The 17,337-nt window shown below is 44.1% G+C and overlaps 3 protein-coding genes across 3 annotated transcripts in view; 2 read left to right on the top strand and 1 right to left on the bottom strand.

Moving 5' to 3' along the window:
- The window catches only part of LOC131262322 (CD166 antigen-like), a 147,808-nt gene extending 140,932 nt beyond the window's left edge, over positions 1–6,876 (top strand). The window contains exons 15-17 of the mRNA XM_058264299.1: positions 3,095–3,272; positions 3,436–3,494; positions 6,398–6,876. Coding sequence (XP_058120282.1) covers positions 3,095–3,272; positions 3,436–3,494; positions 6,398–6,859 — 699 coding nt within the window. The 3' untranslated portion in view covers positions 6,860–6,876. The remainder of the gene's footprint in view (positions 1–3,094; positions 3,273–3,435; positions 3,495–6,397) is intronic.
- Positions 6,877–11,910: 5,034 nt separating this feature from the next.
- Positions 11,911–15,070, bottom strand: LOC131267507 (aspartate aminotransferase, mitochondrial). Its single transcript, XM_058270400.1, has 4 exons — positions 15,002–15,070; positions 14,759–14,885; positions 13,667–14,174; positions 11,911–13,184 (listed from the first exon to the last, which is right to left on the bottom strand). The coding sequence occupies exons 2-4, from the start codon at positions 14,845–14,847 to the stop codon at positions 12,489–12,491; spliced, it is 1,293 nt and encodes a 430-aa protein (XP_058126383.1). The 5' UTR covers positions 14,848–14,885; positions 15,002–15,070; the 3' UTR covers positions 11,911–12,488.
- Positions 15,071–15,466: 396 nt separating this feature from the next.
- Positions 15,467–17,090, top strand: LOC131263962 (U6 snRNA-associated Sm-like protein LSm4). Its single transcript, XM_058266251.1, has 4 exons — positions 15,467–15,577; positions 15,654–15,695; positions 16,506–16,604; positions 16,727–17,090. Exons 1-4 carry the CDS (start codon positions 15,575–15,577, stop codon positions 17,060–17,062), a joined length of 480 nt encoding a protein of 159 aa, XP_058122234.1. The 5' UTR covers positions 15,467–15,574; the 3' UTR covers positions 17,063–17,090.
- Positions 17,091–17,337: the final 247 nt, after the last annotated feature.

Raw genomic sequence — 17,337 nt, 5'->3', positions numbered from 1 at the left:
CGGATCGCCGGGCGTTCGTTCGTGCACCGCGGGACCGGAATAGTAGATCCCATGTTGGTTTGCCAGCAGAAAGGACGAACAGAATCATCATGCCTCGGAATAGAATGGAAGGCAGGGAGAGTGGATCCGCGTACGGCGAGGAATTAGTGATGGTGTTTTCATGTTTTTCTCCAACCCTTCTTTTTTTTTTAAATTGCACAACGGTTTTCCCGGTGCAACTTTGTAACGAACGCTAACGGTTCGTTCTTAATTGGATGAGAAACAATTTTTCATCTTTCTCCCGCGCACACAATTGCACCACACACCTACCCGGGTTGCACCGTTGCATACGAAGTCGCATCCTGACGGTGATGATCTACACTTCTTGCCCCTCTTTTCCCCCACCGGACGCTGTTTGCACGCCGGATAAACTTTTCCCTAACCGGAGGGCTTACTACTAACCGACTTCAGCATACTCTCCTTTTTCTCGCCTTCCGTTACCTGTACCATTTCCACCCGCAAGGAATGGCGGAAGCAAGCTCGTTTTCCTTGTAGCATACCCCGAGTAGAGGAAAAAAGCGCGGCACCACCGTGCCCGTGTCCTCGAGGCGTCGGGGTGAAAATTAGATTAAATGCAATTAAAATCCGCCGTCAAAGCGCTCGCGTCGCGCTTGGTGCTCGTAATTTAGCCATTTCGGCATTGTTTCGCTCGCCATTAGCGCCCACGACCATCATCCTGTGGACAGGGGGAACGACGCCCTTCCGCGTTTTCGCACGCCGGGTTTTCCCTGCACTGACATTTTAACTTGACTTCTCTGCACTGTCTTGGCTTGGGCCCGGTCCTGCCTTGCGGGGCAACTTTCCAGCATCCATTACCGACAGTGTTCGTAAACGGGAAAACAACAGACCAACGCCGGGAACGTGGGGAGGAAAATAGAGAAATAGAACGGGAAAGAACTACCGGGAAAGAACCAGCAAACCTTCCCGGAAACGCGGGCCGTCTGTGGCAGGGCACCATCCCTAAACCAAAACCAGGAAAAAAACCCCCGTGAACAAAAAAAAAACAAATTGGTAAAAGCAAGAAAACATTCACCCCACGAAATGGCGTTGAAATGTGCGAGTGAAGAAAAATTGCCCCAGCCCGCGCAATTGTGTTCTGGGCGTAATTAAATCTTCGTTTTTCACTTCACGCTGTCACCTACCTCAACGGATCTAGCCTTGTCGGAACCACGTCCCCGGCCCTCTCCACCCACTGGATTTCGATACGATAAATGAATGAAAAAAAACTGTGTGTGTGTCTGCTGAGAATAATCCCAAAACCCCAAAAGAAAGAACGTCCAGAAACAGCAGTTCGGTGTTTTATTTCATCTCCTCTTGGTAAAATAACAAAATAAGTCAACCAACGTCCTTTTGCTTTCGATTTTGTTAAAACACATTTACGCCAGGAGGCCGTGACTGGCCACGCGGTTTTGGTGATTAGATCGTAAAATTAAGGCAGAACAAAAACCGAACAACAACAAAAAAAACGCGTCTCCGTTGTGACACTCTGTAAGGCGAGGCGAAAAAGTGAGGTGCTAAAAAGGAAAGCTCCGCTGTCCACAGCCGGAGGGTTCATTTTGGTTGCCTTTTCGGAGCAAAAAACCCCCCTGGCCAAGCAACCGCGGTCCCATTTTCATTTTCCGTCCGAGGCGTTAATTCACGCTTTTCCCATTATAATTGAATGATGTTCCGTTCATTAAACAATGGAAGTACAGCTGGTCCGTTGTGCAACTGCCAGGCAAGTGGAGTGGTTGGAAACGACACGCCGCCAGTCCGTCATACATTCCATGTCGACGGACAGAGCGGACACTGGTGTGGAGAGCAGTCATGTTAAAAACTTTACGACTCTGGGAGGCGTAAAACATGGTTCGGATTTAGAGATGGAGGCGAGGACAAAAAAAAACGGAAATGACGATTAAAATAGCAACAAGACAAACGCTACAAGCCATTTCGCGCACGAGGAAAATTTATTTTCCTCGTTCGAGCAGAAGTCTACCGTATTCACCCGAGCACGACCGACGTGAAACGATGTCAAATTTCTTAATGTTTAAATGAAAGTTAGAATGTTCTCCGGGCGGGCTTGATCCACCGAAGAATCTCTTGCCGGTTGCGGGTGCGAGAAAAAAAAGATGGTAAATCTGTCACTACGGGGTCGGGTTTTATGAGAGTTTTAGAACGACTTGACAGCAATGAATTGCCTAAAAATAGCGGCCCTGTCGTGAGCTTGTTAAACTTAAACGCGGCAACGGAAAGTTCTACGAATTGGTTCGAAAAACAGGTTTGGAAAATGTCCAACCGTTTGTAGGTTGGAAATGAATAATTTAACTAGCGTTTGCTGGCAGTTTTTTGAGCTTTGTCTGGCAAATTAAATAAGGTTGTATTCAATGAAGGAAAGATTTTTCTTGAGTATAAGAGTTTATTTATGACTCACGCAAAACTTTCATTTTCACTTAAAGATTTACAATGAATCCGAAAGACACACCAAATGACGAAAAGTTACCAGCCAAAATCGAGAAAGAATCGGGGAGATTCATGACAGATCCATGAAAGATTCATGAAGGTTCAGTAAGGTTTCGAAAGATTCATTAGGCTTTCAAGATTCGAATCCGCAAAGATTCATGAATCTATCTGAATGAATCTTAGGTGAAAGATTCATATGAATGAATTTCGCCAAAAGATTCATTAAGCACAACACTAGTTTACATAGCTTTGACAGTTATACAACGATTTAAAGAAAGCACGTGAAGAAAAGAAAAGTTAAATAAAGTCAATACCTGTAAATCACTAGTTTTTGTTCCCCGAAGAACAGAAATCTCGGAAAAAACCATTGACGGGAATTTTCTTTCAAGCTTAATTAGCTTCCTGTGTGTTCTGCAAGGGCTGCGGTAATCGACCGGGAAAATCAGCTGCAATCAAGTCTACCGACGGACGGATTTCCACTATTTACTCTTAATTTGCCCACCATTCACTCTATTGTTATTGCACTATTTTCACGCGAAACGCCGAACGGATCGCTGCCGCTGTTCGTTGGACGGAAAATTTGCACAATTTATCAAACCACCGCGGACGGCTACAGAAAGCCACCAAGCAGAGCCCCCGCTGGCAGCAGGGCAACAGTGGGCCGGGCGGTGGATACGGCGGTGCCGGAACCGGATGTGGACTGATCGTCGATGGGCGAACGCGGGACGACAAGCTGGGCGCACCGGACGGGATGGAGGACGAGCGGGACCCGGACGTGATACCGGCGCAGTTCGGTAAGAGTCGATTAATACAAATTTTCCTTCTATTCAGGGTTCCGTTCGCCATTCAACGCCATTGAAAAGTTTTCCCCAAATCAATCCACGGTTCGGTTTACTTTCCTTTTTTTCTTTCTTCATCATTCCACAACTTTCCTTTCCTTACTGTTTTTTTTTTCAGTTTCCAATGATTCGGAAAGTGTGAGCTTCAACTCCTCCAAGTGGCCAAACGGGAACTTTGTAAGTATTAAACTCTAGTGTCCTTTTTTGCACTCGAAAATTGCTACCATAAGTTAAGCGTGTTTCTTTTGGATAAACCCCAATTCGAAAGCTGTTTTATGTCTTTGAAGCTTGATTGACTGTTTGATTTAAATCAGAATCTGAGAAAGAATCAAGTGTATTTCATAATTATGTGATGTCTAACTAGTCGCATAATCAAAAATAATATAATTTTCGTATGAAATTAGCACCATTAAATTTGCAAAACTTGGTTATTTTCGATCATCATTGCATTGGCAAGTATAACGTCATACTTCCTTCCCGTTTGATTTTTAAATATGTTTGCCTATACTCATCATATGCGACGTTCCGGATCGTTGTATGCTTCCATTGAAACTCGATATGGAGTCTCCATCACCATTCTAGAATGGTTGAATCGATAAGACATTATTTAAGAAAAAGGTTCGTCTTCTACTCAAGCTGTCACAAACTTCTAGGCAAGATTCGTCTACCAAAAACTCTTATCCTAATAGCGTTCTCACATTCGACCTTCCATCCATGCGTCCGTCCCTGTGCCCCGCGTTCGACACGTTCCATTTTAATATGCATCAATATTTGTATGCTACGTGGAAGCAATCTTCTCCGGCATAAATCGTTCAACCCCGTGGCCATGAGATGCGAGCGGAACAGTTTTGCCTACACCAAGGCCCTTTTGGCGTTCGGTAAAATGTTTACCACACTGCATGGAGAGAATTTTAAAGCCTTCCGCCCGGGTGAAGGGAGAACATACATACATATTTTCCCAAGCAGCTTTCCAAACCGTGGCGAGTACACACATTTTCCGAAGCGACGAACGGGCCAGGGCGTTCGTTTTGCAGACAAAACCGATAAAAGTACCTTACGGCTGTACGGAGTGTGGTACGGTCTGTTCGTCTCGATTTCATGTATTAATAATACATTGCTGAAATTCGCTTCCCCCCGGCATTTCCGCTCAGGACACGGGCCCCAGTCCGGGAGAGTCCATGGACAGCCGTGTTCGGTGTATCCGAAAACATTCGATGTCGAAAGGCGCTCGTTGTTGAAAGATATCGTGTACGATGGCGTAGGGAAAAGCGCACCCCAACCAAGAGCGAAGAGAAACCACCCGACCACCCGATGTACCGTATCGATGCTTTACATGCTAAGAATGTCTGTCGGCGCCCGAGGAGCCGCCGGGGGGGGGGGGGGGGGGGGGGGGGGGGTGACGATCTCGATAACACAACGTCGTGTCGCTGTAGTCGACCGACTTTTCACGTCCCCCGGCCTACAACCGAACCACAACACAATGGACCGGCAACAGGAAAACAAGGTGCCAGAACAAGTTGTTAGCAGATCTGTGGAAAAACAACTGTAAACACCACCCCCCCGCTGCCGGGGCCGGGCCTCCACAATAGTTTCCTTCCCCGAAATCGCTTGCACTGTCCGATTTTTCCACCAACCCGGCAGCAGCAGCATTTGCTCATTTAGTTTGGCACGCTCCGGACCGGAAACGCCCCATCCAGGACGGCCGCCCATCGGTCAACCGGAGGGGAGGGAGCGCCACAAGAAGTGAAGTGATGTCGCTCGGTGTCAATTATCGTTCCATTCTGCCCACTTCTTCACGCATTGTCCTGTGTTTTTTTATTCTTTCTCGCAACCATTTTTTTTTTTTTTGGTCTTCGTAACAATTTCCCATTAAAAGGAGTTTCCGATCGGTGCTCCGATGAAGTGGTTTTCTACTGCGTTCGTTATGAATCGGGTACATTGTTCTCCGAACTGCTGTCGGTTGGATACAATGCCTGATATGCTTGACATTTGTTATCAGGTCATTTCGACACGTCCTTATCGCAGATGAGATGAGATTGATACGAATAGATGGATGTTTCTTTGGCAGGTGTTGGAATGGTAGAAGTTGTTATAGTTGTTTATCCTAGCTGTCACATGGTCTGCATGGTTGTTATTTTTATGCCATTTGTTTCTTTTTATTTTCGCCCAAAAGTGTCAAGAAATTATAGGTCACATTGTTGTATGAAATTGCAGAACAGATTTCAATATAAGATCATTCCTCCTGAGAATATAACAAACCATTAAATATGTATTGGGTTTCACTGTAGATTCTAATTTATTAGTCGGTAATCTTTATTTCATTTTCTCACAAAGATTATTCAGTTTTGAGATTGGATTTAAACAGACTTAATCTTTTTCATGTCATGTTCTAAGTGCTCCTTTCCTCTGAGCTGTATCAACATTTTGCTTACCAGGAATAATATTGCAGGAATAAATTGAAAATAATATTGAATGAATCAGTAACTGGAACAGCCTTTCGTTCAGAAAGGTACCAGTGTATCAAATATTTCGACTTCGCTTCCCTATTGCTTTCCGTTTAATATAAACTTAATGCCCGATTCAACTCCTCCAAGCAAAAGCAGCAATATCAATCAATATGGAGATTCGCAGAACGGTATCAATAACTGCATCTTTCGCTTTCGCTGAACAAACTAACCCGGCACTATCCAGGCTGATCTTGAACAGTAATTATCAAACAGTTCGAAGCGAGTGACTTCACTCGATGTCATTGCCAGCATAACGTTTGGAGTACTAAAGTACGAGTCTCCAGTGATGTGACTTAAAACCCGCCGCCGAAGGCCACGCTGCCGAGCACACATAAATAAGCTGGAAACCGCTAATGAAAATTCCCTCGAGCGCACAGATTGCACCGCACTCTCGGGCCAGGCCATCATACCATCTGCGCTTGTCGAGGCGGGGTCGCTGTTGTCGTTACAGAAAATTAATTACCAGATCTAAAATCAATTAAATAATCGAACCCTCTGCACGCAAATGTCGCTCCGCTTCTTCCTCGTTTTATCTCTCTCTCTCTCTCTCTTCGTATGACGTTCTATTTGCAGTATGACAGATACCCAAACCATGACATACGACCATCGGAGCTGCTGATACCGTCCGCGGGAGCCACGAATCAATTACACCCGAATGTTAATCAACCGGGCGATAGTATTAAATTAGGTCCGTACTACACGTCCGGCGGTATGCTGACAGGGCCGGGCGGTGGAGGACTGCCGGTGTCGGCCAGCCAGACCGGGACACCGCTCGGGGGTGGATCGTACCTTGCCGGGGTCTCCCATCCACTGGACGGTGGCGGTTTGGACGGCGGAATCGGAGGAAACGCACTGATGTACAGCAGCACTGGCAGTGGTGGTGGTGGTGGTGGTGGCGGAGTTGGCCATCATCAATCAACCCTGCTGCCAAACGGTGGCACCGGCACCGGAGTTAATCCGAACGATTATGACATCAATGTACATACCATCAAAAATATGCTAATGACGACCCGCGTGCCCGAAAGCTGCGTCTAGTTGCGTCCACCGGGAATGGCGGTCGATGGTCCGAGGAAAAGCCTACCCCAACTTCTTGCAGACTGGGTGGGAGAGGGGTTGTTCCCGAATGCCGAAAGGAGCTTCCAGCCGAACGGGTTTCCTTCGCTTCCGTTGCAAAATCCAAAGCATAACTGTTTACTTCTTCGAGGCGTTGCGATTCTGCTGAAAGGTGGCTTGTTTTCCCGCATCATCCGATACGAATTATTTTGAGGTTAAAGTTAATGCCTTGGATTGTTATATGCCGTACAGTAACATTAATTTTACTCAAAAATTATGACTGAAAAATATAACTTTTTTATAGGTTTCCATGAGATCATATTGTGGCACACACCAATCCTACAAGTTCAAATGATTGGTCATTCAAAACTCCATCTTTTCATAGTTCTATTATTAATTTCTCATTGGGGTGGCTACCATGCTTTATTCTTTATCATTTTCTTTGATTTCTAAAATTGTTATCATTTAAAAACCAAAAACTGCTTCCATCTAAATGTACTTAGCAACGCAAAGTAACCGATTCCTACTCTTGAGTGTTCTAGTTTATCTTCGTTAAATACTTTATCTTATCATACCTTTTTTTGTAGAAAACACCAAAAGTTGGTATCTATAAAACTTGTCACGAGGCTTAACCGATCATCAGTTGGTTATGGAAAGATGCTTGTTTTAAACCGTGCATTAGGCAATCCTTATAACCACTTCAAAGTTAACGAGTTTTTCTAAAACTTTCAAAAATTATAAAAGGTTTCGTCAACTTACTTTATACTTACGATTACTGCAGTGTAATCTATGAACGTTACCAATTTTGGTTTTTCTATCAAAAACCATAAACAAACCAATAATTTCTTTGACTGAACGAAATGCATATCCAAATAATAAAATTATTAATTTTAGAGTGCCGAATGACCATCGAAGGTTAAAAGCGAAGATTTAATGACTGTTAGGAAATAATTGGACGAATGGTGAAGGCAAAACACAAAACATTCAACTCGGGCAAGAAATCATAGGAAACAAAATAAGAAAATACAAGCCAACGCAGCGTACAGATGTGACCAACGTCTCATGGGTGAATAAAAAACCATTACCAAGAAATCATTTGTGCATTTGCGCACACCTTCCGCTAATTGGCACTGGCCAACATTTTTATCTTCAGTGAGCAACGGTGCAAAGCGTTAGAAAATAGTCATTCACACGCCGACGAAGCATTGTGAAATGTGCAAACAATTATCCAACATAAATGTTGAACAACAAACCAATGGGAAGGAAACATTTAAAAAATATTACCGCTGGTGAATCTGTTTTATTTTGTTCAGAGTTAAGGAAAAAAGAACCTTGAAACGATCTAAAGTTGTACACAACGGAATGAGCTTGTTTTTTTGGAGTCTCATAAAACACATTCCCTACCAGCTCCGGTGCTGTTTTTATATCTTCCCATTTTTGTTCCACAAGCACAAGCCATCGTTTCGTGCAAACGCGAAGGAAAAGTTAAATAAAGATCCGTTTGAACGATGTATAAAAAAAAAAAAAACATCCATAAAGTCTGTTGAAAGCAGATAAAAACATAAGTTTTAGCGGGTGGAAAAGTTGATGTTAAAGTAAATGTTATAGAGTATATCGAACGCCGTGGATAGCGAAATAACTTTTTAATTAGAATGAACCTTGTCATTTGCAGAAACACCGTGTGTGTATGTGTGTGTGTGTGTATGTGTGTGGGTGCCCGCCACATCCGTGTTTGTTAGGTTTTCGATGGAGGCGCATGGTCACTCACACTCCTTTTTTTAATCACTTTTCTTTAGGTAGTCTACATTAATTGAATCAGGCTGCCAAAGCCGAAGGGCCCGATTTGGTCGCAGCCCGATCCAAATATAAACTTCCTAGAATCTTTATTCTGTGCCAATATGAGTGAAAACCCAATCTCCTACATATCATCCGACGCACAACATAATCCGGTCTGGTTTCGAACAGTCGCCCGCCACACTTTAGGTACATCCAGCAAACCAGTTCAGTATTGAATTACCCTTTTGCCTCTATTTCTCCACGAACGAAACCCGACCCCATGCATATCCCCAAACCCGTTGGCGGTTTTATCGAACATAATCATTTTCAAGTGCGGGACTGTTTTTATGGTGGTGTTTCTTATTTAATAATTGTACATATTATTCTAGTTCAATTTTTCGAGCGTGAAGTAAATCAATAAATGCACCCTTGCAAGGCAGGATTTATGTAAATATACGAACCACATGGTCGAGTAAACAACTTTGAGCGGTTGTTTGAAACATTACAGTCGGTGGAAATTCTCCTCTTACAAAATAGAATTTGCAAGCGAAGGAATATGACCCAACTGCCTACAGAATAAAGAAAACCCGAGTTGGTAGATTTTATAATCACCTTTTCCGCCAGGGCCCCATTAACGCCTCCCAACTGTTTTCCCCCCTGAGTCACGACGTGAGCGGTCGTAGAAAGTATTTGTACATAAGAAAAAAAGGAAAAATCACACACTCACACGTTTTAATCCGAAACGACCGAAAAGCGAAGAGTGCATTCGAACAGAGACATTAACATTAACCAAGTTTGAAAAATGTTTTCCCGCGGACTGCAATTTGTAGGAAGTCGTTGGTGGAACAGCCCGAGAAGAGCGATACGACAGACGCACGCGTTGGGTGTTGGAAGCATAAATCATTAGCAAAAAAACAAACACATGAATCAAACGAGTGTAATGTTGTTGTACAAAACAAATGAAAGGAAAAAAAACAACAAAAAAAACAAGCAAGTGAAATGTTGGGAAGGGGGTGGAAAAAAAAGACACACGTAAACTATGTGACTAAAGTAAACGAAAATTGTGGAAAACAATGAACTTTGAAAAAAAGGAAACATGAAAGAAACAAACGATTGGAAGTAATAAAACAAAACAAAGCAACCATTTCAGTGCTGGTGTTATGATTTGTGACTTCCTTTTGTCCATTGTTTTGTTCTATATTTTACTGTTTTTTCTTCTCATGCCTTTAATTACCATATTGTTACCATGGGAAAGTTTTAATGTAAAATCAAACAAATGCAGCTCCGAAATTTCCGTTCCATTGTCCACTGACCGCCCGGAATGTTTTCACGCTTCACCATACGAACCAGTTCCTTGCCACGCACGGTGCGACTTTTTCGCTAATCGTTCGGAAATGACCATAAACGAGCCAAGCGGAGAATTTTGATTGCCTAGGGCGGGCCACCCGTGCCCACCTCGGGGTAATGGGAGAACCCAACCGAGGGGAAACCGAGCATACCGAGTGAACAATTTCCTCCTCCCCAAAACACCCAGCGCAAACATCATGGCGCAAAAGTTTTTCCTACCGGCGCAGCTTCCGTACAAATTGCTGTATCCCTAGTATCCCATCCCGCCCGGAAGCAACCCCCCCCATCCCGCCGCAGAAGTTTGGACACTGTGTTTACATTCATGCACATCTATTTAATTATTGCAACCCACAACGGCCACGGTATGCTATGCGGCGCCGTAGCGGATGGTTGGGCGGGATTCTCGGTGCGTGTGCATGTGGCCAGTGTAAATGCATTATTTGTGACGCTCGATTGTGGTATGTGGGATCGGTCGGGTGTACTGTACCCCGCACACACACACACACACACACATTTGCCACACCAAACGCTACGCTTCACCTTTTTCCCGGTAGTCAAAATGGCTTGGTTGGTGAAACCGGAAACTGGAACGAGAAAAGCTTGTCCATCTCTAACCGCCACAGTCGGTTCCGTTAGCTTTGTGTCCTTCGGTTGCCCCGGTTTGGCCTGGGAATGGAAAGCGCTTTTCGGCAAATATGCTCCCGTGGTGCGTGCATCGATGTGTGCATTGTTTTGCCCTACCACGTGGGCTGTATACAGTGAAACCACAGCTGGATTAGCACAAACACGGCTGCACGGCTAGAGAGAGACTCCAAAACATTTCCTTTAATGGTAAACAAGTAACAAACAATGAGTAAACAATTAAACCTAATTTGTATACTTGAAACTCCGCTTCCCTAAATTAGTTAATCAATGATGTTCATGATACATTTTTAAAACATTCAGTCATTATTTTGTCACTTTAATTCAAAATCGAAGTGATGGTCCTTTAACCACTCACCTAATTCAAAGGATAAATCTCCAAACGGGAAAATAGTTTCAAAATGGATTTTCTCGCCCTGAATTACTGACAACGGCCGAAACATCCATGGCGACACAATGTTGATGCATTCAAAAACTGTAATTTCATTCATCAATGTCATCGATAAAGCGCACAGGGCTAATGCTCCAGCGATCACCGTCCGCCAGATAAGCTTATTACCGGTTAGAAAATAAATGTGAGCTAATCAGTCGAACGCATTACCAGCGGCATCATCGATCAATTAACGTGTCGCGAAGCGTGACAAATTTCACGGATTTAGGCCATGCACAAAATTTAGAATCCACACAAAGCGTTATGGAAGTTGTTGCATTTCCAATTAATCATTTCACTGATTATCACGAGCTAAAAATCTGTGTACGATCTCCAGACAGAAACACTTCCGGACGTCGATCAGGAAAACTATGCGGCATACAATACGAGTAGCAAGCATGCAGGCTTGGAATTCAATTACCTGCAGCTCAATTTAATTCAATTTCGAATCATCAACAATTGTCAGAAATTATCTAACAAATGAACTGCAGATAGTAATTGCAGCGCGCCGACGTTCATTATCATCGCATCTATTATTTAATTGCATAACACGTTCCAGTGCATCGTGCAACAGGCCGTGCGTGGGGCAGATTTGTTTCCTTTCCAATTCCATATTCACTACAGATCAGCATGTGGAAAAATAATAAGTTGACAGTAATTTACGGAACCGGCACGCGGATCTGATTCGGTAGGTATGGTTTAATTTAATTATAAGAATTTTCTACAATAGCAGAAAAAACAAACCTTCAACCTTGTTAAACCTTTTAGTAATCAATTTATATTGTGATATTGTTAGCGTAACAAAACACATACACGTCCCTTTCCCAAAAGGCAGTGATGCAGGAATTTAAACTACCATCTATTACACTTTAAATAATGCTATATTAATCTCTCGCAAAACACTTTCACAATCAATGCCAGCAGATATCAAACGATCCTTCACCAACTATCTAAACAAGTTATCATTATGTAAGGGCCTCAATGGGACACGAGCAATCCAATTGCACACGTGTTTGTTTGATTAAGTTTCCTAACAAAAATAAAAAAATAGCGCCTGCTTTAAAACGGCTGTTTGCATGAAAATTGTGTCACTTTTTATCAATTAGAGATTGACTACAGCTAAGCTCGACGGTGCATCTTCCGAGTGCTTCCGTTTGATATGATCCGATGGTCCGGTATACGTATGCGGTCCAAAGTTGTAAAGGCAAAAATGGGATGGTTTTGTGTAAGGCAATAAAAAAAAATGCATCTCCTAAATGTGTCTCATGGTGTGAACTTTTGGGTTGTGATCGCTTTAAAGCACAGTATATCGTTCAGTAGAGTCAAATGCATTCTAAATGCATTCAATTTGGGCTAACAAAAGTCATACGCGCGCCTTTCAGGCCGGGTCCCAATGCGTTGAAGGAACGTGTGTGTTTACTTCGTAACGGCATGAATGGCCTCCGCAAGGTATCCGACGTTCTTTGACGTTACGCCGGCCATCGAAATGCGCCCATCCTTCGTCAGATACACGCTGAACTCCTTCGTCAGCCGCTCGCACTGCTGCTGGTTCATGCCGGTGAAACAGAACATGCCAATCTGATCGGTAATGTGGGCCCAGTTGCGTGACGAGCCCAAATCTTTCAGGTTCTGCTGCAGCTTCGAGCGGACGGAAATGATCCGGTCAGCCATCAGCTTCACGTCGGCGAGCCACTCCTGACGCAGCTGCTTGTCACTCAGAATTTCGGCCACCAGCCGGGCACCGTTGATCGGTGGGTTGGAGTACATCGGTCGGATGATGATCTTGATCTGCGACATCGTCCGGTCGGCCTCATCCTTGCTGCCGGTGACGAGCGAGAACGCACCGGCACGTTCACCGTACAGGCCCATGTTCTTGGCGAAGCTTTGGGCCAGCGCAATCTGGTGGCCATCGCGGAGGAAGGAACGCACGGCGAACGCATCCTTGGCGACGTCTCCGCTCGCGAAGCCCTGGTACGCCATGTCGAAGAACGGGAACAGATTGCGCTTCTTGATGACGGCCGACATTTCGGCCCACTGTTCCGGCTTCGGATCGACACCGGTCGGATTGTGTGCGCAGGCGTGCAGTAATACTATCGACTTTTCTGGGATTTTCTGTAAACCGATCATAGTAAAAAAAAATCGATTAGTTAAATAAAAACTACAATATTAAAATGATAAAAAAAACAATTTCCATATCTTTTTTATGCGTACAGCTATCTTCAGAATGAATTGCAATTTATAAAAAAGTTTGACTATAGGATAATATGAAATTCATTCTGTTGAATCATTCATCAACGGATTAAATAATAAACAACCACAAAGAAGCATCAATTGTTTTTCTTACTCGAGCGTAAACCGTAAACCCAGACACAAAAACAACTGTTTGAGGATCTGTAAACAACTCACAAGCAAACAACTTTACGGCGAGGTCATTACCTACTTAAGATTCAACCGAGCTGATAATGGAGAGAATCGTGACATCGGTCTCTTATGATCGATGTAGGTTACTTCGACCCGACGCCTGAGTGGCGTCACTCGGCACCTCTTAAAAGTGGGACAAACATAATCGTCACAAGCGCCGCCGGCATACTCACCGACAGATCCTCGAGGGCACCCTTGAAGTCGAATCCACACGTCGACGGATCGTAGTAGCGGTACGACTTTACGTTCAGTCCCGCGTGCCGGAAGATGGGCCCATGGTTACCCCAGGACGGCGTCGGCAGGTAGATATCTTTCGGGCCGGGGAAAAAGCTGGCCAGGAACGCGCCACCGATGCGCAGCGAACCGGTTCCACTGATACCCTGTACGGTGGCATTCAGGCCATCGGCGACGTGCTGACTATCCTCACCGAGGGCCAACAGAATGCTTTGCTTGCTGAACTCGGCCGTTCCGCCGATCGGCGAGTATTCGTGATCGAGTTGCTTGTTCGCTAGCCGTTGTTCGGCCTTTTTCACGCTCGGCAGGACGAACGGTTTGCCATTATCGTCCCGGTAGGCGCCTACGCCGAGGTTGATCTTTTTCGGATTGGTGTCGCGCTTGAAGGCCTCCGTAACGCCCAGAATGACGTCCGGGGGTCCCATCTGTACGGCACTCCACCAGGAGCTTGAACGGAAGACAAGAAGAAAAGGATAATTTATTAGCGAATCAAAACATGTTTGCATGAAAGGCGTATTTGCACTCTAACTTATATCGAACAGGGCTGTTTACTTATTTGATTTTACTGATCATGATCATGAAGCCACAAGCGGTTGAGATCAATTAACACATTTGAATGGAAATTAGTTAAGCATATAAGTATCTACCCATTTATATTGAAAAGTTACAAAAATACACCGTAATTCTATAATTACCAATGTTAAAGTTAGGCTAACCATTTGTGAAGGTTATTGATCCGCTTTGGAAGTTGCAGTAGCAGGACGGATCTGTCTGTGGATCGGCCACTTTCATCTGTTATTTATAGACCACTCTTTTTCACCCAACCGCGGGACGAATCTTGACCAGTCTCCGTTAGATAATCGTTCAAGCGTAAATACTTTCGACGTCATCACGGAACGGTCACGTTTTCGTTCACTGACCGATCCGACCTTGGCACGCGTACCGAAGGTCACCATTTTCAGGGCTCTGTGTGCAATCGATCCCGATGCACCAAATTCACTAACGGCAGGATAAAAGCCACACTGTCTTACCTAGCGCGCACCGCCAGCTGACTTTGGACGGGGAGAACATTCCGCATCAGAACAGCTGAGCTGCGTTGGAGTGCCTTCGAGCATGCCATTTTTCCAGAACCTGCACTGCTTTCACCTGGCGAAACGACTGTGAAAAAGATTTGCACTTTTTAATGGACGTCGCAGTAGAACTTGTGGACTGCTATCGTGCCGGTCAAAATCTGTATGGCTGTGGAACAGATTACACACGCTCTTTCGACTTACCGCTGATAAGATTTGTCAAGTAATGCAACTGATAACGCACCACGAAAATGCAACTTTTCAGATCAACAACACGCAGGGTTGTATAGCACCGGTATCTGACACGTCAAGTAGGATAGCATTGAACCCTGCAAGGTAACTAGAACGAAGCAGTTCTGCTTGCGAGAGCTTCAGTCACCTTGACAAAATGACAGCTAAGTAGTGGTGGGATAAACCAGGAACTGTAACTAGTTTTTTTTATACGGAACGGATCATACCCGTCCCGCAAGATGCAATTTTGTCTTTATTAAGTCACTTAACCGATCAACGATTGCATAGTTTTTTACTCAATGTTGAAGCTTATTTATATTAACTACTATTGAGGATATTGTTCAAACAATAAAATTGAATATCTGACAACATTTGAACCTAGGCATCTTTTGCGATCCAAAAACAGGAACCATTTGGTGCTGTCAAATTTCCGGCAAGTGTAACTCTAGTAGGTACAATTTGTTTTGATTGGAAATGAAGATTTGTTTGCCGCGTTGATTTTGCAATCTTTTCTCAATTCGATCTACTTCAGCTAGATAATTTAAAATGGTACGTATTTGTAAATCACCCAACATATCAACATAAAGAGCTATTAGTTTGTAACAAACCATTCTTTGATTTCTAGCTACCGCTGTCTCTACTAAAGACTGCCCAGAGTCATCCGATGGTAAGTAAATCAAAACATTGAAACTTTCACTATATGAGCCCGAAAGGAAACTATAAAATGTGTTTCGGTACAAAATAGTTGTATTTAACATTGAGACTCTGTTAATCCTTAACCCTCGAAGTGCGATTTTGATTAAAACAAAGAAATGTTTACAAAGTGCTAATGGCTTCCTTCGAACGACCAATACGTTCGTGGTCTGTTTCTAAAAACTTTTGTTTAATGTTAAAGCAAATGATTTCAGTTAATCTCGGCTGAATGAAAAAGTGACCCGTTATCTATACCTTCCAGTTAGAAAGTTAGTTTTACTAGTTCCCACCTTTCCACCAAGGATCTTCCTTTTTCCATAACACCAATCCAAAGCATCCCTTCCTTCCATCCCAAAACCTTTATATTTTGAATGATACAAACGGTTCCCTCAACAAATGCATTCGAAGCAGCATGTCGTCATCTTGTTTCTCATTTAAAATTCAACTCTTTACAGTCTTGTCACACCAGGCTAAAGAATGTCCTACACTCGATTAAACTCAGTCATTGTAATTTTTAAATATAAACATAAATTTCTCCGAAGTAGGATCTTATCAATTCGAATCTATCTTTAATCAGAGATCGATAAAGAAATGAAAAATAGCCATTTTTCGACCGTTTCCCTGAAGACGATCATTTCGCAATCTGGGGTCCTTCCTGGAAGAGATCTCCATTAATGCGCCGATTGACTCACACCCCGATTCCACCAACCGATAGCCAATAAATTTACTATATTACGCTCCTTTTTCTCCACTCCCTCTTTCTCCGCTCCGCCATGGCACACAGTTGGTGGAGCTGAAAAATGGCGAAACATACAACGGACACCTGGTGAGCTGTGACACCTGGATGAATATTAATCTGCGGGAGGTCATCTGCACTTCTAAGGTAAGCTTTTCAGCACGGTTGCTTACCGGTGCCGGTGTTGTTCTGTCCCGCATTGTGCAGGGTGGTTTACTAATGGAGCCATATATTTTTCCCCGAACACACACAAACACACACACGCACAGGATGGTGATAAGTTTTGGCGTATGCCCGAATGCTACATCCGTGGCAGCACGATCAAGTATCTGCGCATACCGGACGAAGTGATCGACATGGTGAAGGAGGACGTCCAGGCAAAGTCACGCAATCGGACCGAAATGAACAAAGGCGGAAGGAACCAGAATCAGGGTCGTGGTGGTGGCGGCGGTGGTGGCGGTGGCGGTGGTGCCGGTGGAGGCGGCGGCGGCGGTGGTGGGCGAAATAATATGAACGCCAACAACCGAAACACCTTCGGCGGCAATCGCGGAGGCAACCGTGCCGGATTGGGGAATCCGAATCGAAATGCTCAGAATAAGAAATAATAAAAATGGAATGGCTGACAGCGTGAAATTTGGCTCGACCGCTCGGATGTTTTCTATTATTTTTGGTAATTTACTAAGGATGGTTTTGTCTGGTGTGGGTTGAGTTAAAAATTAAAGGCACCCTCCGGAATCGATCGGATCGAAAATTATGGTCGCGTCTGGATGAAAACTGCACGGGAGGATGAAATCAAACAAATGCCAGATATTTATAAAACAAAAAAAAAGAACACCATCGTCTCCATAATTGCTGGCAGCGTGTCGCCTTATTTGGTGAC

The sequence above is a fragment of the Anopheles coustani genome, chromosome 2, assembly GCF_943734705.1.
Source record: "Anopheles coustani chromosome 2, idAnoCousDA_361_x.2, whole genome shotgun sequence".
NCBI lineage: Eukaryota > Metazoa > Arthropoda > Insecta > Diptera > Culicidae > Anopheles > Anopheles coustani.
This window is presented reverse-complemented; position numbering and strand designations above follow the sequence as displayed.